The sequence below is a fragment of the Salmo salar genome, chromosome ssa05 (assembly GCF_905237065.1).
Source record: "Salmo salar chromosome ssa05, Ssal_v3.1, whole genome shotgun sequence".
Classification (NCBI taxonomy): Eukaryota; Metazoa; Chordata; class Actinopteri; order Salmoniformes; family Salmonidae; genus Salmo; species Salmo salar.
Window position 1 is genome coordinate 6,821,620 of NC_059446.1, and position 26,750 is coordinate 6,848,369.

The window sequence follows — 26,750 nt, forward strand, 5'->3', positions numbered from 1 at the left end:
CCTCTTTAAAGAGATAAGCTTCATGCAGCACATAATGTTGTAAGAGATTACTCTGTCTAGGCACAGCTATGAAACGAGATTAAGATACATACATTCTGACTGTGAACGGTACAATTTAGACCAAATGTGTTCATTTGACTACCCAGTAGGTTAAGTACCAGTATAGTTCCTGTACCAATATAGGAAATACAATGGCAGAGGGAAGAAGGAGGCCAATACTATGCCGTGGTAGCTGCAGCAGAGACATGGTGTACGCAGGGCTGTTGTTGGTGTTGGGGTTTCACTTGCTGTGAATATTGTCGCCGGTCTGAAGCACTGCCAAGTGACAGAAGTCCCTTAAGAAACCGAAAGTACCGCTGCCTGAATGAGGATGGTAATTTTATGGTGAGTAGCGATAAACTATATACACGACTGGACAGCAAGAATAATGACCTTCCAATAACACTGAGTTCTAGAAGAAGATGAGTTCTAGTAGAAGATGAGTTCTAGTAGAAGATGAGTTCTGCAGAAGATTAGTTCTAGTAGAAGATGAGTTCTGCAGAATATGAGTTCTAGTAGAAGATGAGTTCTGCAGAAGATGAGTTCTAGAAGGAGATGAGTTCTGTAGAAGATGAGTTCTGTAGAAGATGAGTTCTAGTAGAAGATGAGTTCTAGTAGAAGATGAATTCTGTAGAAGATGAGTTCTAGTAGAAGATGAGTTCTAGTAGAAGATGAGTCCTAGAAGAAGATGAGTTCTAGTAGAAGATGAGTTCTGTAGAAGATGAGTTCTAGTAGAAGATGAGTTCTAGTAGAAGATGAGTTCTAGTAGAAGATGAGTTCAAGTAGAAGATGAGTTCTAGTAGAAGATGAGTTCTAGAAGAAGATGAGTTCTAGTAGAAGATGAGTTCTGCTGAAGATGAGTTCTAGAAGGAGATGAGTTCTGTAGAAGATGAGTTCTAGTAGAAGATGAGTTCTCTAGAAGATTAGTTCTGTAGAAGATGAGTTCTAGTAGAAGATAAATTCTAGTAGAAGATGAGTTCTAGAAGAAGATGAGTTCTAGCAGAAGATGAGTTCTAGCAGAAGATGAGTTCTAGAAGAAGATGAGTTCTAGAAGAAGATGAGTTCTAGTAGAAGATGAGTTCTCGAAGAAGATGAGTTCTCGTAGAAGATGAGTTCTAGTAGAAGATGAGTTCTCTAGAAGATGAGTTCTAGTAGAAGATGAGTTCTAGTAGAAGATACATTCTAGAAGAAGATGAGTTCTAGCAGAAGATGAGTTCTAGCAGAAGATGAGTTCTAGAAGAAGATGAGTTCTAGAAGAAGATGAGTTCTAGTAGATGAGTTCTAGAAGAAGATGAGTTCTAGTAGAAGATGAGTTCTAGTAGAAGATGAGTTCTAGTAGAAGATGAGTTCAAGTAGAAGATGAGTTCTAGTAGAAGATGAGTTCTAGAAGAAGATGAGTTCTAGTAGAAGATGAGTTCTGTAGAAGATGAGTTCTAGTAGAAGATGAGTTCTAGTAGAAGATGAGTTCTAGTAGAAGATGAGTTCAAGTAGAAGATGAGTTCTAGTAGAAGATGAGTTCTAGAAGAAGATGAGTTCTAGTAGATGAGTTCTAGAAGAAGATGAGTTCTAGTAGAAGATACATTCTAGAAGAAGATGAGTTCTAGCAGAAGATGAGTTCTAGTAGAAGATGAGTTCTAGAAGAAGATGAGTTCTAGTAGAAGATGAGTTCTGTAGAAGATGAGTTCTAGTAGAAGATGAGTTCTAGTAGAAGATGAGTTCTAGTAGAAGATGAGTTCAAGTAGAAGATGAGTTCTAGTAGAAGATGAGTTCTAGAAGAAGATGAGTTCTAGTAGAAGATGAGTTCTGCTGAAGATGAGTTCTAGAAGGAGATGAGTTCTGTAGAAGATGAGTTCTAGTAGAAGATGAGTTCTCTAGAAGATTAGTTCTGTAGAAGATGAGTTCTAGTAGAAGATAAATTCTAGTAGAAGATGAGTTCTAGAAGAAGATGAGTTCTAGCAGAAGATGAGTTCTAGCAGAAGATGAGTTCTAGAAGAAGATGAGTTCTAGAAGAAGATGAGTTCTAGTAGAAGATGAGTTCTCGAAGAAGATGAGTTCTCGTAGAAGATGAGTTCTAGTAGAAGATGAGTTCTCTAGAAGATGAGTTCTAGTAGAAGATGAGTTCTAGTAGAAGATACATTCTAGAAGAAGATGAGTTCTAGCAGAAGATGAGTTCTAGCAGAAGATGAGTTCTAGAAGAAGATGAGTTCTAGAAGAAGATGAGTTCTAGTAGATGAGTTCTAGAAGAAGATGAGTTCTAGTAGAAGATGAGTTCTAGTAGAAGATGAGTTCTGGAAGAAGATGAGTTCTAGTAGAAGATGAGTTCTAGTAGAAGGAGTTAGAGAAGATGAGTTCTAGTAGAAGATGAGTTCTAGTAGAAGATGAGTTCTAGTAGAAGATGAGTTCAAGTAGAAGATGAGTTCTAGTAGAAGATGAGTTCTAGAAGAAGATGAGTTCTAGTAGAAGATGAGTTCTGCTGAAGATGAGTTCTAGAAGGAGATGAGTTCTGTAGAAGATGAGTTCTAGTAGAAGATGAGTTCTCTAGCAGATTAGTTCTGTAGAAGATGAGTTCTAGTAGAAGATAAATTCTAGTAGAAGATGGTTTCTAGAAGAAGATGAGTTCTAGCAGAAGATGAGTTCTAGCAGAAGATGAGTTCTAGAAGAAGATGAGTTCTAGCAGAAGATGAGTTCTAGTAGAAGATGAGTTCTAGAAGAAGATGAGTTCTAGTAGATGAGTTCTAGAAGAAGATGAGTTCTAGTAGAAGATGAGTTCTAGTAGAAGATGAGTTCTGGAAGAAGATGAGTTCTAGTAGAAGATGAGTTCTAGTAGAAGATGAGTTCTAGAAGAAGATGAGTTCTAGTAGAAGATGAGTTCTAGTAGAAGATGAGTTCTAGTAGAAGATGAGTTCAAGTAGAAGATGAGTTCTAGTAGAAGATGAGTTCTAGAAGAAGATGAGTTCTAGTAGAAGATGAGTTCTGCTGAAGATGAGTTCTAGAAGGAGATGAGTTCTGTAGAAGATGAGTTCTAGTAGAAGATGAGTTCTCTAGCAGATTAGTTCTGTAGAAGATGAGTTCTAGTAGAAGATAAATTCTAGTAGAAGATGGTTTCTAGAAGAAGATGAGTTCTAGCAGAAGATGAGTTCTAGCAGAAGATGAGTTCTAGAAGAAGATGAGTTCTAGAAGAAGATGAGTTCTAGTAGAAGATGAGTTCTCGAAGAAGATGAGTTCTTGAAGAAGATGAGTTCTAGTAGAAGATGAGTTCTCTAGAAGATGAGTTCTAGTAGAAGATGAGTTCTAGTAGAAGATACATTCTAGAAGAAGATGAGTTCTAGCAGAAGATGAGTTCTAGCAGAAGATGAGTTCTAGAAGAAGATGAGTTCTAGAAGAAGATGAGTTCTAGTAGATGAGTTCTAGAAGAAGATGAGTTCTAGAAGAAGATGAGTTCTAGTAGAAGATGAGTTCTGGAAGAAGATGAGTTCTAGTAGAAGATGAGTTCTAGTAGAAGATTAGTTCTAGAAGAAGATGAGTTCTAGAAGAAGATGAGTTCTAGTAGAAGATGAGTTCTAGAAGAAGATGAGTTCTAGTAGAAGATGAGTTCTAGTAGAAGATGAGTTCTAGAAGAAGATGAGTTCTAGTAGAAGATGAGTTCTAGTAGAACATGAGTTCTAGTAGAACATGAGTTCTGTAGAAGATGAGTTCTAGCAGAAGATGAGTTCTAGCAGAAGATGAGTTCTAGTAGAAGATGAGTTCTAGCAGAAGATGAGTTCTGGTAGAAGACGAGTTCTGGTAGAAGATGAGTTCTAGTATAAGATGAGTTCTGACGAAGATGAGTTCTAGCAGAAGATGAGTTCTAGTAGAAGATGAGTTCTGTAGAAGATGAGTTCTAGTAGAAGATGAGTTCTAGTAGAAGATGAGTTCTGTAGAAGATGAGTTCTAGCAGAAGATGAGTTCTAGTAGAAGATGAGTTCTGTAGAAGATGAGTTCTAGTAGAAGATGAGTTCTGTAGAAGATGAGTTCTAGCAGAAGATGAGTTCTAGCAGAAGATGAGTTCTAGCAGAAGATGAGTTCTGGTAGAAGATGAGTTCTGGTAGAAGATGAGTTCTAGTATAAGATGTATATTAATTGAGTGATTTTTTTTAACATGAAGTAGTAGTTACTATGAACTACACATTCGTTTAGTGAGTAACGATTTGACCATTGACCAAGCTGACAATAAAATAACTGTACTACGACTTTTCGATGAAATTCATAGGAGTGATTTTACAACTGCAATACAGTGAATCATAACATATTGGCCCTTCATACAATATGGTTGTTAAATCTTAGTATAGACTTTAGTATCTGGGACTTTGGCACTGTGCTTCCATCCAGTCAATGTCATAGGTACTCCTAAAGATGATTTACGAGCGAGACTGATTATTCCCCACCTCTGTCTCATTTTCACACATTTAGAGTATTTCAATCAGTTTCAGAGAGCTATAACTAACTATCCATAATGGCTGTTTATTTTTACTTCAGTGAATTCAAATTAGGCTGTTGGATTGTGATAACATTTAGGGCAGGCAAACTTACAGTAGAAAAGGTTAAGAATATGAATCACTGGGCCCTAAGGTGCAGTGACAATAACCTTTAAATAAAATACAAAACTGTACAGTTTAAAAGAAAGCAGGTACTTCAGCTTCACCCAAACTGGACTCCTAAACCATGGTGATGAAGTATTCATCTACCACTGTAGATCACATGTCTATAGGGACCATATATCTAGAGTCGCCTCCATAATTATTGACATCCCAGATAAAGATTAGCAAAAAATACCCTAAATAATACCAGTGCTGAGATAAATTGCTCGCAAAATAAAATAATAAATACATATTTCTTATACTAATACAATTGCTAAGAGAAAGAGATTTTGTTTAACAAGTAATGTTTATTTTTTCCCCCAAAATCTAGGTGTAAATATATTTGCCACCCATGTTTTCAATACTTTGTATACCCTCCCCTTGCAAGGATGAAGGCACTGAGCGTTTTTCTATAATGATTTATGGGATTGGAGAACACATTAGGATGGAGACCATTCTTCCATAGACACTTTCCAGATCCTTGATATCCTTCGGTCAGCACTCATGGACTGCCCTCTTCAATTCATAGGGTGACCACATGTCCCGTATTTTGGCCATTTGTCCCATATCCCGCAACCAAACAACCATGTCCCGCTTTATATCAATAAATTCAAACACCAATCATTTACAAAAAAAATGTTGATTTGTCCCGTTTTTCAGTCAGACACTACAACCTGTCTCTTTTGCAATCACGTTGCGCTTTTGACAAGATATATACAACAAGCCAAAAAGTATGTGGACACCTGCACGTTGAACATCTCCTTCCAAAATGGGCATTAATATGGAATTGGTCCCCCCTTTGCTGCTATAACAGCCCTTCTGGGAAGGATTTCCACTAGATGTTGGAGCATCACTGCGGGGACTTGCTTGCATCCAGCCACAAGAGCATTAGTGAGATCGGGCACTGATGTTGGGCAATTAGGCTTGGCTCGCAGTCATTGTTCCAATTCATCCCAAAGGTGTTCAATGGGGTTGAGATCAGGGCTCGGTGCAGACCAGTCAAGTTCTTCCACACCAATCTCGACAAACCATTTCTGTATGGACCTCGCTTTGTGCATGGGGGCACTGTCATGCTGAAACAGGAAAGGGCCTTCCCCAAACTGTTGCCACAAAGTTGGAAGCACAGAATCTTCTAGAATGTTATTGTATGGAGGTGGGTTAAGATTTCCCTTCACTGGAACTAAGGGACCAAGCCCAAACCATGAAAAACAGCACCAGACCAGGATTCCTCCTCCACAAAACTTTACAGCTGTCACTATGCATAGGGGTAGGTAGCGTTCTCCTGACAGCCGCCAAACCCAGATTCGTACATTGGACTGCCAGATGGTGAAGCATGATTCATCACTCCAGAAAACGCATTTCCACTTCTCCAGAGTCCAATGGAGGCAAGCTTTACACCACTCCAGCTGACGCTTGGCATTGCGCATGGTGATCTTAGGCTTGTGTGTGGCTGCTCGGCCATGGTAACCCATTTCATGAAGCTACCAGCGAACAGTTCTTGTGCTGACGTTGCTTCCAGAGGTAGTTTGGAACTCAGTAGTGAGTGTTGTAACCAAGGACAGAACATTTTTACGCTCTACACGCTTCAGCACTCAGCGGTCCTGTTCTGTGAGCTTGTGTGACCTATCACTTCGCAGCTGAGTCGTTGTTGCTCCTAGACATTTACACTTCACAATAACAGCACTTACAGTTGACCGGGGCAGGTCTAGCAGGGCAGAAATTTGCCTAACTGACTTGTTTGAAAGGTGGCGTCCAATGACAGTGCCACGTTGAAAATCACTGAGCTCTTCAGTAAGGCCATTCTACTGCCAATGTTTGTCTATGGAGAATGCATGGCTGTGTGCTCAATTTTATACCCCTGTCATAAATGGGTGTGGTTGAACAAGCCGAATCGACTAATTTGAAGGGGTGTCAACATACTTTTGTATATAGTGTATGTGTAGAGATCTATAAATGAAACATTTATGTAGATATATAACATCTTGCTAGTGATGTTAGTATTCCAATTATATCAGTCTTCCAATGATATTAGTCGTCCAATAATATTAGTCGGCCAATAATATTAGTCGTCCAATGATATTAGTCGTCCAATGATATTAGTCGTCCAATGATATTAGTCGTCCAATGATATTAGTCGTCCAATGATATTAGTCGTCCAATGATGTTAGTCGTCCAATGATATTAGTCGGTCAATGATATTAGTCAGCCAATGATATTAGTCGTCCAATGATATTAGTCGTCCAATGATATTAGTCGTCCAATGATGTTAGTCGTACAATGATATTAGTCGTCCAATGATATTGGTCGGCCAATGATATTAGTCGGCCAATAATATTAGTCGTCCAATGATATTAGTCGGCCAATGATATTAGTCGTCCAATAATATTAGTCGTCCAATGATATTAGTCGTCTAATGATGTTAGTCGTCCAATCACAACAATCAAAGTTCCATCTCAGTAGCAAACAATGATGTAGATCCGCAGTTGGCTGATATTGGGGGCGGCTGACTGAAATCGCCTCACTGCAGACTCTTTCAATGTTTCAGATTGTCATCTGATGCATCTTTGAATCAAGTTGGTGACCTGATTAAGTTTAGAGGAGACTGGGATTGAATCATGTTGATGATGTGATTAAATCTAGAGGAGGCTGGGATTGAATCATGTTGATGACCTAATTAAATCTAGAGGAGACTGGGATTGAATCATGTTGATGACCTAATTAAATCTAGAGGAGACTGGGATTGAATCATGTTGATGATGTGATTAAATCTAGAGGAGGCTGGGATTGAATCATGTTGATTACCTAATTAAATCTAGAGGAGACTGGGATTGAATCATGTTGATGATGTGATTAAATCTAGAGGAGACTGGGATTGAATCATGTTGATGATGTGATTAAATCTAGAGGAGACTGGGATTGAATCATGTTGATGATGTGATTAAATCTAGAGGAGACTGGGATTGAATCATGTTGATGATCTGATTAAATCTAGAGGAGACTGGGATTGAATCATGTTGATGCCCTGATTAAATCTAGAGGAGACTGGGATTGAATCATGTTGATGCCCTGATTAAATCTAGAGGAGACTGGGATTGAATCATGTTGATGCCCTGATTAAATCTAGAGGAGGCTGGGATTGAATCATGTTGATGATGTGATTAAATCTAGAGGAGACTGGGATTGAATCATGTTGATGATGTGATTAAATCTAGAGGAGACTGGGATTGAATCATGTTGATGCCCTGATTAAATCTAGAGGAGACTGGGATTGAATCATGTTGATGATGTGATTAAATCTAGAGGAGGCTGGGATTGAATCATGTTGATGATGTGATTAAATCTAGAGGAGACTGGGATGAATCATGTTGATGACCTGATTAAATCTAGAGGAGACTGGGATGGTGCTTTGAATATATCAGCCTTTCATAGCTATGCTAATGGTGGTGGATGGGCCGACGGGCTAGGCTATTTATCAATGGCTATAACATCCCTTTTATACAATACTGATGGAAGTCTCCCTTGCCACCGGCCATGATCTGATGCATATCACTTAGACAAAACCAGCACAGAATTGGTTTGTTTCCTCTTGTCAACCTCTGGCGGAAGATAATGTGTTAAAATCAGAAACAAATGAAAACAGGAAGCGCTTGACAGTGAGCTGAACACAGGCAGTGAGCTGAACACAGGCAGTTAGCTGAACACAGGCAGTTAGCTAGCTGAGCTCTTTGTTTAATTGTCCATTCTGCAGCAAGCAGCATCTAACGAAGAACATTAATCAATTATGAAATGCCAATTTGAATGATTTGAAGAGAGCGCTCCAACATGTTGAATCTATTGCAGTATTACGGCATAACTGGCATCTGTAAATGAACATACAGTATAAATGAACTCTGGCGTTACACATTTTCAACATTTCTCTTTGTTTTCTATGACAGGCAGAACCATCTGCTCATAATAGCCAGGCAAACAAGTTAGATGTATACATTTTTAAACAAAGAAGAGTTGTTGCTCCAAATCCACACACCAAAATAAAGACTTCCTCTTTCTTTCAACACCGAGTTTATCTGGCTCTCATATTGCAAGATATTGATCTACACAAGGTGATCCCGACAATGCCCACCCACAACAAATGCTGTTAAGACACACTGAAAATCCCTCAAAATAGGAAGGATTCGGTTTCCTGCAGTGTGGTGCAAATCTCTTTAAAATTCTTGGAGAAAAAAAATAACATTTGGAGAAGTGTAGAACCCAAAACAACCAAAATCAATACCCCTTGAGCCTGACCTGCCTCACACGGTCAACGTCTCAAATGGCACCCTATTCCCTATATAGTGCACTACTTTTGACCGGAAACCTATACGAAATAGGGTGCCGTTTGCGACACAGTCAGGGTCTGAGGAGGAACCTGTAAAGAGGTACGCTTTAAGTGATAAAATCTGTTCCTAATGGAAGAGATTCCTGCATCCATGCATGGTATTACTTTCCCCTGACCTTGGACATGTTCTGAGAACACCTTTGCGTCATTCCAAGACGACGTAGCGGTACCAGCACTCGCAATGCTAACGGTAAACATTCCATTTTAGAATCCCATAATTAAAAGGTTGCCATGGATGATACTGCTACACTCGTTATTAAGGTGGCACTACTGGTTTCATAAAGGTGTTATGGATGCCTTATTTAGGCCTATACCACTTTCAAGTAAAGGGTTACTGACCATTATGTGTGATATCAAACAGACTATATGGGATGGTATTGTGTATTAGCCCTCCATATGAAAAGACAGAGGCAACCTGGTTTTGAATTAAGGTGGCTGTCATATCTCATCTGTCCTTTCTAATATCAGCTAGCCTACAGTATATGTCTGTTAGCTGAGGGGACAGAACAGGCCTACTGTGATGACACACAGGGGTAGCAGTTTCAGCTTGATGTCAGGGACAAAACAGGAACACTGTGATGACACACAGGCGTAGCAGTTTCAGCTTGATGTCAGGGACAAAACAGGAGCACTATGATGACACACAATGGTAGCAGTTTCAGCTTGATGTCAGGGACAAAACAGGAGCACTATGATGACACACAGGCGTAGCAGTTTCAGCTTGATGTCAGGGACAAAACAGGAGCACTATGATGACACACAATGGTAGCCGTTTCAGCTTGATGTCAGGGACAAAACAGGAGCACTATGGTAGTAAACTATTATTCTGTATGGAGCTCCACACACAAATCTCTGAGGACCATACAAAGATAGTCCACGGGGTGGATTAAAGACCAGCAGCTATTCTAGGAATGCTTGCACAAACCCCTAAAGAACTAAACTATGCCCTGTACTGTAAGACTGTATAGTGCACTTCTAAAGTTCACTTGAATTAATGTCCTCATGGGTACTGTTCCTCTGTTGTATTCTGTTGTATGTTGTATTTATGTTTATGGACTGCTTTTCAGAAAACCTCTTTTGAATGAAAAGGATGGATAGAAAATACAAAACAGACATATTTCCCCAAGGAAGATAAGATATGGAACTGAATTTAAATAAACGAGAGGGAAAAAAAGCAAGGATAGGAAATATAAAATCAACAAAAAAAAGAATGAGGCAAGGATATGAGACAGCAATAATATACATGAGAGGAGATAATAGTCATGAAAGGGTGATGGGAATGACTGGAGATCATCGTTGCTATGTGCCAAACATTTGGCTGGTCATTTTCCAGGCATGAACAATTCAGGACATTTCAGCGGGGGAGGCTTTGGCACAGAAATAACTAATTCAAAATGCAAATTGGTAATCAAGTCAGACATGAACAGCAAGGAAACTGTTAATTTTCACACAAAGCAAGCGTAATATGAGACAACCTGTGACTTGTCTCATTATCATCTCACATCGAGCTCCTAAAAACATCACCATGTCACCGAGATGAGACAACCTTTCCAACGCAACCTTTTCATGTAGATGCTTGTTATAGAAGACTATCTGCTACTGCCTTTACGTGTGTTTAGTGCCCCCTCCGCATAGCAAATGGTGTGCTATATCTCCTCTCAAAAATGTAAGAATTAGAATTCACAAGCAGGCCTCAGATAATCTGCAATATTCATCTTCCTCCACGATGTATTGAGAATTGTCTAGACTATGAATGGAGAATGCATGACATTATCCTACTTTCTGGTTTTAGGCCGACTTCATTAAGGCAACTGAGAATATTGCGCTGCGATTTAATAGAACATCAATTAGATGATAAAAATAACGGTGGGTTCTGCATGAGGCACTTATTAGCATAATACAGTACGGTCCTTTTCTAGGCAAAAATCTACAATATTCCCGACATTTAACCTTTTTCCCGGAAATTGGAGGAATGTTATGCTGCGTCTGCAATTTCCTAGAGGGATTTTTGTTGTTACGGTTTATAGCAAAACTACATCTTGCTTTTCACTTGCTACACATAATAACAGAAAGCCTTTTCAAAGAAAGCATGGTGGTTACATGGTGGCCTAAGGCTCTGTTCTGATTTAAGCGTGGAAACGTGGCTCATAAAGTCTAACTACAAAGAACAGCTCTACTAACACACAGCCTTATAGGTTCAACTAAATGCAGGTGAACAGCAGTGATACTGGGAGGGGTGGTGCTGTATGTAGCGAGTTAGTACCTAATACAACTACCCTGTCTTTTCTGGAATATTTCAAATGGTTTAAGATAGCGTTAAATGCCACAATTGACAATCTTCTGGTGTTAACAATTTGTGTAACTGTTTTTCAAACAAATAAGGATGAAAACAAACAATTCTTAAGAATACAAACTATTGATCTTCATGTCAAGCACACAAGCAGTGACAGTCACTCGATACTGATAGAGAGAAGTGTGAGCTCACCTTGACAAGTTCATAGTGTTGGATCCCATTGATCCCCACATCTGGGTCAAATGCAGAGGGCACGGGGTACCGGGTGTTGATGGCAGTGTTCTCTGGGATGGAGATGTTTATTACGGTGGACTGGAAGAGTGGAGCGTTGTCATTGATGTCCTCAATCAGGAACCGGATCTTAACCAGACGGAAGATCTCGTCAGGCAGAACGGCTACTTCAATCTCGTAGAAGCAGCGCTTCTCGTTGAATACTCCTGAGCAGAGCTTCTCTCGGTCGATGCGATGAGCCGTGGTGAAGATCTCCCCAGTGTTGGCCTCTACCCTCACCAAAGGCACATCGCCCGTTTTGTAGACGGGCTTGAACTGCAGTGGTGAGGACAGCTTGAAGTCAGGGTCAAGGTTCAGGTCCAAGTCCTTCCGCAGGTTCCCGATGCGGACATTCTCGGGCTGCTCCTCCCTCACCGTGTAGTCCTTCTCTTGGGCCCAGGACAGGAAGACCAGGCAGGTGAGTAACACCACCAGCACATGAGCCTGACCTGCTAAGTCCATAATCAGAGAGGGTGGAAGTATTTTTTTCTTAAGGCTGCAACTCTGTCACTGGGGTAGAGAGCGAGAGAGAGGGAGAGAGACAGAGAGAGGGAAAGAGAGAGAGTCATGTCTCCGCAAAAGTTACATGACACACAGGTTAAATCTGAAAAGGGCACCCTATTCGCTGTATAGCGCACTACTTTTTGGCACCCTATTCCCTGTACAGTGCACTACTTTTTGACCAGAGCTCTATGATCAAAAATAGTGCACTATTTAGGGAAGAGGGTTTCATTCCAAATGCAGACCCATGTATTCTGACTGTAATTAGTATGATTCTCCCTTATGGAGAGGGTTGAACTTGACCTATCAACCTAACTAGCTCTGAGCCTGCATCCCTCCAATATCTTTGAGAGCAAATTAACAGACATTTTACACAATTAACCTTTGATGACACCCCGTTGAACACACAGACACGAATAGGTTATTAGTTGCCGTATTCCATCAATCCGTTACATTGCAGTGATCAACCAATTCATATTTTCATCGCAGGGAGGGTGTGTGTGTGTGTGTGTGTGTGTGTGTGTGTGTGTGTGTGTGTGTGTGTGTGTGTGTGTGTGTGTGTGTGTGTGTGTGTGTGTGTGTGTGTGCGTGAATCAGAGGAGATCATCATTGGCGTAGTCGATACACAAACTTCTATTAATGTTTTTTGATGAGTTTAGCTAGTGTGAGGCATTACGTTTGGTACGTGAGTTGACCTTGCGTTGTCATCGAGTTTGAAAGATATGCATTTTAGGAATCAGTCAGATCGTTACGAGCAGGAAACATGGGAAACCGACTAAGATTTTGGCCCTGGTCTAAAGTACTATATATGTGTACTATATATGTGTACTATATAAGGGCTATGGTACTATTTAGGATGCAGACTACATCCATCTTCCAGTGTGGTGGATAGGTGTTAATGCGTGTGCAATAACCTTCATTTTAATGCAGAACCATAGATTAGAAATACATTGCTAATTTTAACAGCAAATTAACTTAAGAGTCTCATTTGTTAAGTATCTGAAGAAAAGAAAATGAAAAAAAAAAAAAACGGAATTTGAACGATTCTGTGAATACCCTGCCATATGAAAACACCATGTTCTGCATAATAATTAATTGACGCATTACGAAAGCCACCATGTCTCACATTAGGATAGAATTGTATTATCATAGAATATAATCACACAATGAAATCATTAACGTTAGTTAATGGAGTTTTCTCTAACATGCTACATGTATTGCTATTAGATAGAAAAGAAGTGCTCTGTCTGATCTCTCTCTCTCTCTCTATCATTAAGCCCATGGTGAATTAGTAAATAGTCAATAGTAAAAAGAAAAACACCCTATGGTTTTCAGCACCATCTGACAGTATTCATAAATCAGTGTTTTCTTATTTGATGCCAGTTTACTTGGTAGATAGTTCCACCAATTCTATCATGGGCTTTGTGTGCTAAAACCTGCCTGGAGGGTAAAGGTCCCTATTGCCAAAACCAAACTAGGCCATCCAAAAAGGGAGCATGGAGATATGATGGCAGTTGCTCTGCTTCTTATAGCAAGAACAACTTTCAGGTTATTAGGATTAGAATTTACGGTAACGCTATACTTTTTATTTAATTTCAGGTCTCTTTTACAAGGGAGACCTGGACCAACGGAGACTTATTAAAGTCTGTTTAATTAATGCATTACCATGCAGTTGTGATGCATTTTAAGATTTATCATGAAGACCCGTCTCTGCTTAGGTATGCATCACCCCTCATTGCTGCCTCAGTAAGAAACATTTTTCATTTAACTTTAGTATCAAGAAATATTCCAAAATTGTGGAAAGTTTTCTACCACTCCATAAGGGATAGTAATGATCTTACATTTTTTTGACCCATTTCCAGGATCCCTTGTCTTGCAAAAATACTATTATCATTGGTCAACAAACAGCTATGTTACTATCTATCTGTAAATGTGGTTCTTAAAATGAATCAATCTGGATTCAGACCTAAACATAGCACCACTATGGCTACCGTGCTTGTTGTAAATTATATTGCAGTCGCCTTAGATGATAGAATGAATTGTACTGCCATGTTTGTAGCCTTGTCAAAAGCTTCTGATACTGTAGACCATGTTATTCTGATTAATAAACTGTCCTCCATAGGGTTGGGTACAGATGCATGTCGACGGTTTCATAATTATCTCAATGACAGAACTCAGGTCATCAAGGTGGATGGGGTCAAATAGGAGTTCCTTGAGTTACATAAAGGGGTGCCCCAAGGTTCGATCCTCGGCCCACTACTGTTTACAATCTAAATAAATAACATTGATAATACTGTAAAAAAAAATGTTTTATATAAATGTGTATGCAGATGATACAGGGCTGTATTCAATTGCTCCTTCGGTGGGCCAAGCCTTTTCACATTTGAAGTTTGATTGTTATAGCACTGCAGAGGTCACTGTTGGATCTAAAGCTAGTGCTAAATGTAAACAAAACAACATGAATACTTTTTTTCTAGGTCCCATAACCCAGATTTAAATGCATTTGTAATGACTAGTTCGAACGGTACACAAATTGAGCTAGTTCCTTCCTAGAAATATATTAGTATATTCCTTGATGACAAACTGTCATTTGAAAACCATGTCACTGAGCTGGTGAAGAAGTTGAAGTTCAAGGTTGGTTTCTTTTACAGAAACAAAGCATGTCTTACTTTAGTTAATAGGAAGGAAATTGTCCAAGACACTTTTATGTCTATTTTAGATTCTGGGGATATTATCTATATGCGTGCAGCAGCATCTACACTTAAACCACTAGATTATGTTTTCCATTGTGCCCTTAGGTTTATTACTGGTGATGATTCTAGAACTCACCATTGTGCCCTTAGGTTTATTGCTGGTGATGATTCTAGAACTCACCATTGTTACCTTAGGTTTATTACTGGTGATGGATCTAGAACTCACCATTGTTCCCTTAGGTTTATTACTGGTGATGGTTCTAGAACTCACCATTGTGCCCTTAGGTTTATTACTGGTGATGATTCTAGAACTCACCATTGTTCCCTTAGGTTTATTACTGGTGATGGTTCTAGAACTCACCATTGTGCCCTTAGGTTTATTACAGGTGATGATTCTAGAACTCACCATTGTTCCCTTAGGTTTATTACTGGTGATGGTTCTAGAACTCACCATTGTGCCCTTAGGTTTATTACTGGTGATGATTCTAGAACTCACCATTGTTCCCTTAGGTTTATTACTGGTGATGGTTCTAGAACTCACCATTGTGCCCTTAGGTTTATTACTGGTGATGATTCTAGAACTCACCATTGTTCCCTTAGGTTTATTACTGGTGATGGTTCTAGAACTCACCATTGTGCCCTTAGGTTTATTACTGGTGATGATTCTAGAACTCACCATTGTTCCCTTAGGTTTATTACTGGTGATGGTTCTAGAACTCACCATTGTTCCCTTAGGTTTATTACTGGTGATGGTTCTAGAACTCACCATTGTGCCCTTAGGTTTATTACTGGTGATGATTCTAGAACTCACCATTGTTCCCTTAGGTTTATTACTGGTGATGGTTCTAGAACTCAAAATTGTGCCCTTAGGTTTATTACTGGTGATGATTCTAGAACTCACCATTGTTCCCTTAGGTTTATTACTGGTGATGGTTGTAGAACTCACCACTGTTCCCTTAGGTTTATTACTGGTGATGGTTCTATAACTCGCCATTGTTCCCTTAGGTTAATTACATGTGATGGTTCTAGAACTCACCATTGTGCCCTTAGGTTTTTTACTGGTGATGGTTATAGAACTCACCATTGTGTTTTGTGTCAAAAAGTGGGTTGGGCCTCTTTATATGTAAGGAGAGAGCAGCATTGTCTTGTGTTGATCTACAAAGCACTGATGCAGAAACTTCCTATGTATCTATCAATTTAGACTTACAAATTGCCAAACCCAGTCTCAGGCTTGAATAACACTGGATGCCCCTTCAGTTTCCACAGAGTTGGGTGAAGCTTATTTTAGTTTTTGTTGCACCCTTTATGTGAAACAACTTACAGAGAGTCATGATCGGAGACCTCTATGTTGATAAATATGTCTGTAATGTTGTGTATTGTATGTGTTTGACGTATTCATGCAGGTCTCATCTGTAAAACAGATCTTAGTCTTGGTATGACTTCAAAATAAAGGTGAAAAAATAGGAGAATTCATGACCCCTTTTTAATGTCAAACCTTGGAAGACATCTTAAAAGAAATAATACATAACACCACAGCTGTAATACACTGGGGTTAAACATAGATGTCTTCAATAACGCTTTGCTTTTCAACGTTATTTTTACATCGTTCCATCAACTTACATCCAATCACTAACATATGAATTTGTTATTTACGTCTTGCTGCATTCCAGGCCTATCCATCTGATCTCTGAGCATTTTCCATAAGCCTTATAGGAGATGTAGACTCCTACACCACATTGATACTCTCTTTATTACCTCCTAACCAATCTACCTTTCATTTCCCCTCCCAGCGCCGTTATTTGAATATCCATCACAGAGATTATGCACAGCTGTGTTGAGAAGCGTTCTGTGGAACTCCACATCTTCTATCTACAGTACATAGGAACAGAGCTAGTACACTGTCTTGAGACTTCATCTTTGACTACCGTATGAAAACTTTACAATAGAGGACATTTTACATTGAGATGGTGGTACCATCTAACTGTCATAACAGCATCCCTAAAGTAAAACAAATTACTACAATATTTGAAGGATTTAATCAAACTCGTAGGGAATCAGCCAGAAAGGCAAGATTTTCTATTGTTCTATCCTATGATCTTACCTGACTGTCTTTCTATCACTGTCATAATGAAGAACTCAGGCGAGACTCATTATAGGGTTAGGGTTAGAATCCTTATACTAGACTCATTATAGGGTTAGACTCATTATAGGGTTAGGGTTAGAATCCTTATACTAGACTCATTATAGGGTTAGACTCATTATAGGGTTGGACTCATTATAGGGTTAGGGTTAGAATCCTTATAGGGCTAGACTCATTATAGGGTTAGACTCATTATAGGTCTGGACTCATTATAGAGTTAGACTCATTATAGGGTTAGGGTTAAACTCATTATAGGGTTAGACTCATTATAGGGTTAGGGTTAGACTCACTATAGGGTTAGACTCATTATAGAGTTAGACTCATTATAGGTTTAGACTCATTATAGGGATAGACTCATTATAGGGTTAGACTCATTATAGGGTTACGGTTAGACTCATTATAGGATTAGACTCATTATAGGATTAGACTCATTATAGGGTTAGACTCATTATAGGGTTAGACTCATTATAGGGTTAGACTCATTATAGGTTTCTACTCATTATAGAATTAGACTCATTATAGGATTAGACTCATTATAGGGTTAGACTCATTATAGGATTAGACTCATTAAAGGGTTAGACTCATTATAGGGTTAGACTCATTATAGGGTCAGGGTTAAACTCGTCATAGGGTTAGACTCATTATAAGAATAGACTCATTATAGGGTCAGTGTTAGACTTATTATAGGGTCAGGGTTAAACTCATTATAGGGATAGACTCATTATAGGGTAAGGGTTAGACTCATTATAGGGTAAGGGTTAGACTCATTATAGGGTCAGGGTTAGACTCATTATAGGGATAGACTCATTATAGGGTTAGGGTTAGACTCATTTTAGGGTCAGGCTTAGACTCATTATAGTGATAGACTCATTATAGGGTTGGGTTAGACTCATTATAGGGTTAGACTCATTATAGGGTCAGTGTTAGACTCATTATAGGGTCAGGGTTAAACTCGTCATAGGGTTAGACTCATTATAAGGATAGACTCATTATAGGGTCAGGGTTAATCTCATTATAGGGTTAAACTCATTATAGAAATAGACTCATTATAGGGTAAGGGTTAGACTCATTATAGGGTTAAACTCATTATAGGGATAGTGTTAGACTCATTATATGTTAGACTCATTATAGGGATAGACTCATTATAGGGTAAGGGTTAGACTCATTATAGGGTCAGGGTTAGACTCATAATAGGGTCAGGGTTAGACTCATAATAGGGTTAGACTCATTATAGGGATACACTCATTATAGGGTTAGACTCATTATAGGGTTAGACTCATTATAGGGTTAGGGTTAAAATCATTATAGGGTTAGACTCATTATAGGAATAGACTCATTATAGGTTTATGGTTAGACTCACTATAGTGTTAGACTCATTATAGGGATAGACTCATTATAGGGTTAGGGTTAGACTCATTATAGGGATAGACTCATTCTAGGGTCAGGCTTAGACTCATTATAGGGTCAGGGTTAGACTCATTATAGGGATAGACTCATTATAGGGTTAGTGTTAGACTCATTATAGGGATAGACTCATTATAGGGTTAGACTCATTGTAGGGTTCGACTCATTATAGGGTTAGGGTTAGACTCATTATAGGTTTAGACTCATTATAGGGTTAGACTCATTATAGGGTTAGACTCATTATAGGGTTGGGGTTATACTCATTATAGGGTTAGACTCATTATAGGGTTGGGGTCATTCTAGGGTCAGGCTTAGACTCATTATAGGGTCAGGGTTAGACTCATTATAGGGATAGATCATTATAGGGTTAGTGTTAGACTCATTATAGGGATAGACTCATTATAGGTTAAGGGTTAGACTCATTGTAGGGTTCGACTCATTATAGGGTTAGGGTTAGACTCATTATAGGTTTAGACTCATTATAGGGTTAGACTCATTATAGGGTTGGGGTTATACTCATTATAGGGTTAGACTCATTATAGGGTTGGGGTTATACTCATTATAGGGTTAGCCTCATTATAGGTTTGGTGTTTGGCTCATTATAGGGTTAGTCTCATTATAGGGTTGGGCTTAGACTCATTATAGGGTTGGGCTCAGACTCAATATAGGGTTAGGCTTAGACTCATTATAGGGTTGGGGTTAGACTCATTATAGGGTCGGGGTTAGACTCATTATAGGGTCAGGGTTAGACTCATTATAGGGTCAGGGTTAGACTCATTATAGGGTCAGGTTTAGACTCATTATAGGGTCAGGTTTAGACTCATTATAGGGTCAGGGTTAGACTCATTATAGGGTCAGGGTTAGACTCATTATAGGGTCAGGGTTAGACTCATTATAGGGTCAGGGTTAGACTCATTATAGGGTCAGGTTTAGACTCATTATAGGGTCGGGGTTAGACTCATTATAGGGTCAGGTTTAGACTCATTATAGGGTCAGGGTTAGACTCATTATAGGGTCAGGTTTAGACTCATTATAGGGTCAGGTTTAGACTCATTATAGGGTCAGGGTTAGACTCATTATAGGGTCAGGGTTAGACTCATTATAGGGTCAGGTTTAGACTCATTATAGGGTCAGGTTTTGACTCATTATAGGGTCAGGTTTAGACTCATTATAGGGTCAGGGTTAGACTCATTATAGGGTCAGGCTTAGACTCATTATAGGGTCAGGGTTAGACTCATTATAGGGATAGACTCATTATAGGGTTAGTGTTAGACTCATTATAGGGATAGACTCATTATAGGTTTAGGGTTAGACTCATTGTAGGGTTCGACTCATTATAGGGTTAGGGTTAGACTCATTATAGGTTTAGACTCATTATAGGGTTAGACTCATTATAGGGTTGGGGTTATACTCATTATAGGGTTAGACTCATTATAGGGTTGGGGTTATACTCATTATAGGGTTAGCCTCATTATAGGTTTGGTGTTTGGCTCATTATAGGGTTAGTCTCATTATAGGGTTGGGCTTAGACTCATTATAGGGTTGGGCTCAGACTCAATATAGGGTTAGGCTTAGACTCATTATAGGGTTGGGGTTAGACTCTTATAGGGTCGGGGTTAGACTCATTATAGGGTCAGGGTTAGACTCATTATAGGGTCAGGGTTAGACTCATTATAGGGTCAGGTTTAGACTCATTATAGGGTCAGGGTTAGACTCATTATAGGGTCAGGGTTAGACTCATTATAGGGTCAGGTTTAGACTCATTATAGGGTCAGGGTTAGACTCATTATAGGGTCAGGTTTAGACTCATTATAGGGTCAGGGTTAGACTCATTATAGGGTCAGGTTTAGACTAATTATAGGGTCAGGTTTAGACTCATTATAGGGTCAGGGTTAGACTCATTATAGGGTCAGGGTTAGACTCATTATAGGGTCAGGTTTAGACTCATTATAGGGTCAGGTTTAGACTCATTATAGGGTCAGGTTTAGACTCATTATAGGGTCAGGGTTAGACTCATTATAGGGTCAGGGTTAGACTCATTATAGGGTCAGGTTTAGACTCATTATAGGGTCAGGGTTAGACTCATTATAGGGTCAGGTTTAGACTCATTATAGGGTCAGGGTTAGACTCATTATAGGGTCAGGGTTAGACTCATTATAGGGTCAGGGTTAGACTCATTATAGGGTCAGGGTTAGACTCATTATAGGGTCAGGTTTAGACTCATTATAGGGTTAGGGTTAGACTCATTATAGGGTCAGGGTTAGACTCATTATAGGGTCAGGTTTAGACTCATTATAGGGTCAGGGTTAGACTCATTATAGGGTCAGGGTTAGACTCATTATAGGGTCAGGGTTAGACTCATTATAGGGTCAGGTTTAGACTCATTATAGGGTTAGGGTTAGACTCATTATAGGGTCAGGGTTAGACTCATTATAGGGTCAGGTTTAGACTCATTATAGGGTCAGGTTTAGACGCATTATAAGCCTGTTGGGTTACAAAAACATTGCTGACAGTATCTACATGACATCCATCTATGTGAAGGTTACTCTCAGCAGCACAGATACGTGTATAAAAACAGTCATATAAATGAAAACACTGCATGCGGTTGTGATTTGCTTATCTTTGAAGTTTACACCTTTCCTAGAGAGAAAGAAGGGTCATTTAGCCATGTTATGCTCAGATCTTTCTCCAAATAACACCATCTTCAAAACTATACATTGGATCTAATGGGATTGAGCAATGAGCTACAACTTTGACAGTTTCAAAAAAGAACAGTTTGACAACGAAGAATTGGGGAAATAATGAATGAATGAATAATGAAGAAAAAAAAAACTGAAGTTTAAGTGTCAATCAAGCAGAACATCTTTCCATGCTAACATTTCACTAGGCTCCAGAAAGAGCTATTTTGAGCCCTAGGCAACGTTTCTCTCCTCTCTCTGGAGACAGAGCTGAACGGGAGAGGCAAGTAGCAGACGTCTCCTGGATTACTTTACATGACAATATGATGGACAGGCCAGTCGGGCAGGGTAGTATTATCAGACTGAGCTGTGGCAGAGGAGAGAGGGGGGGGGGGAACACCTTCACCTTCCCAAAGAATGTATTTATCTGGCATCTTAAACGGAAGATTGATGGAGTCACTCCAGAAATGGAGTAGCGGCAACAAACTTCTCTATCCTCAAAAACTGTGATTTGGGTGTCCATGGATATACATAAAGATAGATTTCTCAAAGCCTTGCAAGCTGGACTTGCAAAGCGACACAATCTTGGTAACCCCAGTCTCTATCTCTTGGTTCCATGGATCTTCGACAGACTGACAGACAGACAGGTTTATTGTCAAGATCTATTCAGTCTCCCTTTAAAAGATCTACAGCCTAGAAGTTTCCTTATCTAGTTGTCACAAGAGGAATAATGGTAGATTTCTCATCACTGAGTAATGACTGTGGTCTTCAGAGCTGGGGCAGAGGAGATTCCTGCTGATAAGAATGAACCGTTTTAAAAATAGCTAAATCGTATTGTCTTTTTGACATTTTAGCTCAGATAAGACTAATACATTGTCAATATGTCTTAATTCTTCAGTCAAATTTGTTAAAAAATCTAATTTAGTCCCAATGTACAGTAAATGCATCAATCATATATCAGTCCCGAGGTAAAATAAATCAAAAATTTCAAAGTTATGAGAATATTTTTTTAGCTTTTGTGCAGTTGCATTATTTTCTGCTTAGAAATGTCAACACGATGAGATAATAATCAAAATAATTTCTGTTTTTAATATGAGAAAGCAAACGTCAAGATATTCCACAGAAACATCACTAAGAATGACCAACACAGAGGTGATAACTTCACATAAAATTGGCATGAAAATCCTTCACATCGTGTGTCAGTTCATCTGATAATACTCTGAGTACCTCTAGAGGGCAGTGAAGAAACATGTTAGTTAATTACACATGGAACACTACCAGCGACAAAATAAAGATCAGGATCATTTGAACATCTAATGCTAAAGTGTACAATTTTTATATTTTTGATAACATTTGCTTTATTCAAACTTTTGATTGGTTTGTCAAACAACCCTTGAAATCAATTTTTATTTTGTCACAAACACAAGTTTGTTTGGTAGCTATGGAGAGTAGTGAATAGAATTAGTTCAGTATATTATTGTAATTTTTCTACGAAAGGGAATAGCAATCATTCTCGAGAAACCATTGGCTTGGTAACCAGTTTTTTAACAACTATGCATTTGGAGGAAAAAAAAGTAGTTTAGCACAGCAGGATGAAACGAGACGTGTTTGTTGTGTTAGCCAAATAGTTGATGAAGACGATACTGTTCACAATAAAATACACATAATTGATACCCATGATTGTGTTTGTGTTTGATGGTGGCCATGTCCTATGAGACATGTATGTTCAAATTATGTTTATCGTTCTAAATCATTGTGGAAGTTAGGCTACTGAAGAAATATAGACGTGATTTAAATTCAAATAGAATTATAGTTAAAGTTGCATTTGTCACATGCACAAGTACAGTGAAATGCTTAACTTGCATGCTCTACCCAACAGCGCAGTAATCAATATCAAAATAGCATAACTAATACAAATGAAACATATAATAAAGACAAGCACAGTGCCAATACCACATGTACAATGTGCAGGGATACTGGAGTATTTCAGGTACATATTAAGATATTAGGAGAAAGTGACTGTTAGCAGGATTATTAATAATATTATTATTAATAATAATAATAATAATAATGATATAACTACTACTAATAATAGTCATATAAAAATATATATATATATAATTTAATATATATGATAATAATAATATAATATAATATATATGATAATAATAATATAATATAGTGCATATGATAATAATAATATAATATAGTGCATATGATAATAATAATATAATATAATATATATGATAATAATAATATAATATATGACAATAATAATTAATATATACGATAATAATAATATAATATATATGATAATAACAATATAATATAGTACATTTGATAATAATATAATATATATGACAATAATAATATAATATAATATATATGATAATAACAATATAATATAGTACATTTGATAATAATAATATAATATATGATAATAATAATATGATGTAGTACATATGATAATAATCATATAATATAATATATATGATAACAATAATATAGTATATTACATATGGCAATAATAATATAGTACATATGATAATAATACTATAATATAATAAATATGATAATAATAATATGATATAATATATTTGATAATTATAATATAATATATATGATAATAATATAATATAATATATATGATAATAATAATATAATGTAATATATATGATAATAATAATATAATATAATATATATGATAATAATAATAATATAATGTAATATATATGATAATAATAATATAATATAATATATATGATAATAATAATAATATAATGTAATATATATGAATAATAATATAATATAATATATATGATAATAATATAATATAATATATATGATAATAATATAATATAATATATATGATAATAATAATAATATCATATAATATATATGAAAATAATAATATAATATATATGATAATAATAAAATAATAAAAATATAATAATAATATCATATAATAACTGCGATAAGAGGAAAAGGAAGGACCATTCACAACCACATTTTGAAGCTTGCAACTGAAGTCTCAGATATTGTTTTGGACACTGTTGATATAGCTTCAACAGCTATAAAACCATGAAACAATATAAAACCAGCTACTTATGAATTTGTGGACTTGTAAGAAGCAACACCAGTCACAGTCAAAATTACACATCCAAGTCAAACACTCAGTTGTCATACTTAACTACCATTGAAGAATAGTTTATCATTCAACTAAGCAATAGTTAATTACCACAACTAAGGACAGGACAACTAAGCAACGGTGTACATTTGAATGAATGCAAAACTAAGAGACTGTAGACCTGTTATGATGATTAAGGTGTAGATCTAAGAACTAAAGCTTTATCAAAATCTCTGTTAGCCTACACTGCGATCCATATCAATTATCAGAAAAGCTTAGAAGACTCAACACATCTTTCTAAGCGTAAATTCAGACATGCCATCTAAGTCAGAAAATCATTAAGCAATCAATCTTGGATAACATGCTGTGAATAAAACGTGAATAGCCTCCATTTGCTCAAACAAGGACTAGGCCTACGCTTATTTTTTTTTTTATAAATAAAAATCGTCCTCTACAATAACAGTATGACATCGCCTGCTATGTAAAATTTAGAGGCTATATACGGTAGTGATTATTTTGCCCATGTGAATCCCCTCAATACATTGAGCATGGATAGCCTAGTGCGTGTCCCTTTCGAGCATGGAGCGTGTGGGTACTGTGTTTACTGTACAGCATATGTTTTACTCAAGAGCATTAATCAGTCCGTATATATCAAATAATAGTCCTAATGACCATGCTTTTCATGGGATAATGCCCCTGAAGTTGAAAAGGTAAACGCTGCATTCCAGTCACTGTGTGCATTATCCATAATGCAATTTGACCAGGGAGGTCCGCTTTAATTATGATACTCATTAACCGTCATTAGGGTTAGCAGTGTGGTTAAGATCAGGTATAAAATCAGGTTTTTATGACTTTGTGGCTGTGCCAGCTATTGACCGCTCTGCTAACCTGCTCATTAAACGTGCAAGGAAAAACTCACCTGCCGAAAAGTATGCAGTAGCCTAGTTTACACAGCCTACTTAAAGACGAATTTGAAAAAAGTAGACCAATGTTGGCCACGCACAGATTGAATAACTCATGACCGACAATAACGGTCATGCGACAGCTATGGTTGAACTGTCTATTCAATAATACCCTACAGGAAGAAAAATACAGTATAAATGTTTTCAAACGTGTCGTGATCATAACTATAAAGACCTTTACTATAACGAGCGGAATGTTTTTTTTGTTGCACGGTGGATGTTGTGACTGACCAAATCCGATGCGTAAAAAAACAATGACTCAATGGGGGTCTCGTTTAACGCTGAATGCGATTATTGTGATTTTTATCTAGAAGTTGTTTGATAACATTTTATGTTTCCAGACATGTAACCCTGTTACTGAGCGACGCGAATCAACTGCGATGTGGCATCCGGTCCGTAGCCATATAGCCTACAGTTTGCGTAAATTGATGGTCAATTTGGATTCCTATATTTGACCATCATCATAAAATTATTTTCCTCTATAGGTTGAATAATTTCCTTTTAAACGTACCTATTATTTCCATATGACATGATACCGTGAAAACTTGTAGGATTGTATTCAGAATGAAATAAGCTAATATTAGAAATGAATTATGTTACTAGTACACTAGTGATGATAGTAATGTTTACCTTCTATCCCTTGAAACAGAATATGGAAAATCAATCGCAATTCCCGTCACGTAGCGACATCAGTGCTTTAGAAGAAGAAGTGCCATAGAATTACACTGAAGTGGAAAAGTGGAGAAAAAAAAGATCCTCTTCGGTAGCGGGAATCAAACAAAACACACATCAATAAGGTTATCCACTACAGCAAGTGATCCATGTCCTAAAAAGTCTATGGTCCACATGCAGGAGGCAAAAGCATTGATTGCAGAATATTTGTGTAACTCAAAGAGCCTATGTAATTCCTCTTCAGATATCTTGGGTTAACTGTGGTTCAATCGCGGGCGGCAGGAGAGATGCTGATGGTCCAAGTCACTTGATTTACATGAAATAGCCCTAGCCTGCGTGTGTTTTTAAAATGCTCTCTCTTGCAACAAATGGTGCAAATCGCTTGTATGGAAGACCGTTTCATTGAGCATGTGTAACAGCGTTTTAACAAGCGCATAAACTTCCATCCAAGAGCGCACAAAAATGAAACAGTTTGGTACGATGACTGAAAACTTCAGTTCTGTCGGCACTGTTTATTTTTTTTAAAGGTTATTATTCAGCAACAAAAAAAAGAACACATAAATGGGCTGAAGCCTGGGTGGTGTTCTGTCCCCCAACGGAGTTTGATGAGTGTTCCTTAGTGCAGTATCACTTACAGCGGGGCTGAAATAGACGTTATGCTGTATCAGTGTGCTAAGCTGTGCCTAGTTGTCTCAGTAGTATTGCATGAACCCGGACCCTTAGTACTGCCCACCTCTCTGCCTCCGACTGACATCACTGTGAGAGGAGGAGCCTACAATACATATTACAGATCCCATCCTCTCCAATCCTCTTAAAGCTGCACTGCAAAGAGGAGCTCCATGCATTGAGTTTTAGCTGGATGTCGAGTCTAGTGTTGACCACTACAAACACCACAAGATGCATCGGCTCTGCTGTAGTCTGGCTCCAATAACTGCCTGGGAAAGAGGGGGGACTGCACTAGCTTAGCCTTAACTCCCGCG

The 26,750-nt window shown here is 37.9% G+C and overlaps 1 protein-coding gene across 2 annotated transcripts in view; it reads right to left on the minus strand.

The window, feature by feature from the left end:
* The window catches only part of LOC106604166 (protocadherin-11 X-linked), a 258,929-nt gene extending 232,453 nt beyond the window's left edge, over positions 1-26,476 (minus strand). For both annotated transcript variants that reach the window (XM_014198585.2, XM_014198587.2), the window contains exons 1-2: positions 25,729-26,476; positions 11,516-12,103 (exon numbers count right to left, since the gene is read on the minus strand). In XM_014198585.2, coding sequence (XP_014054060.1) covers positions 11,516-12,055 — 540 coding nt within the window. In that variant the 5' untranslated portion in view covers positions 12,056-12,103; positions 25,729-26,476. The remainder of the gene's footprint in view (positions 1-11,515; positions 12,104-25,728) is intronic.
* Between the last annotated feature and the right edge of the window lie 274 nt (positions 26,477-26,750).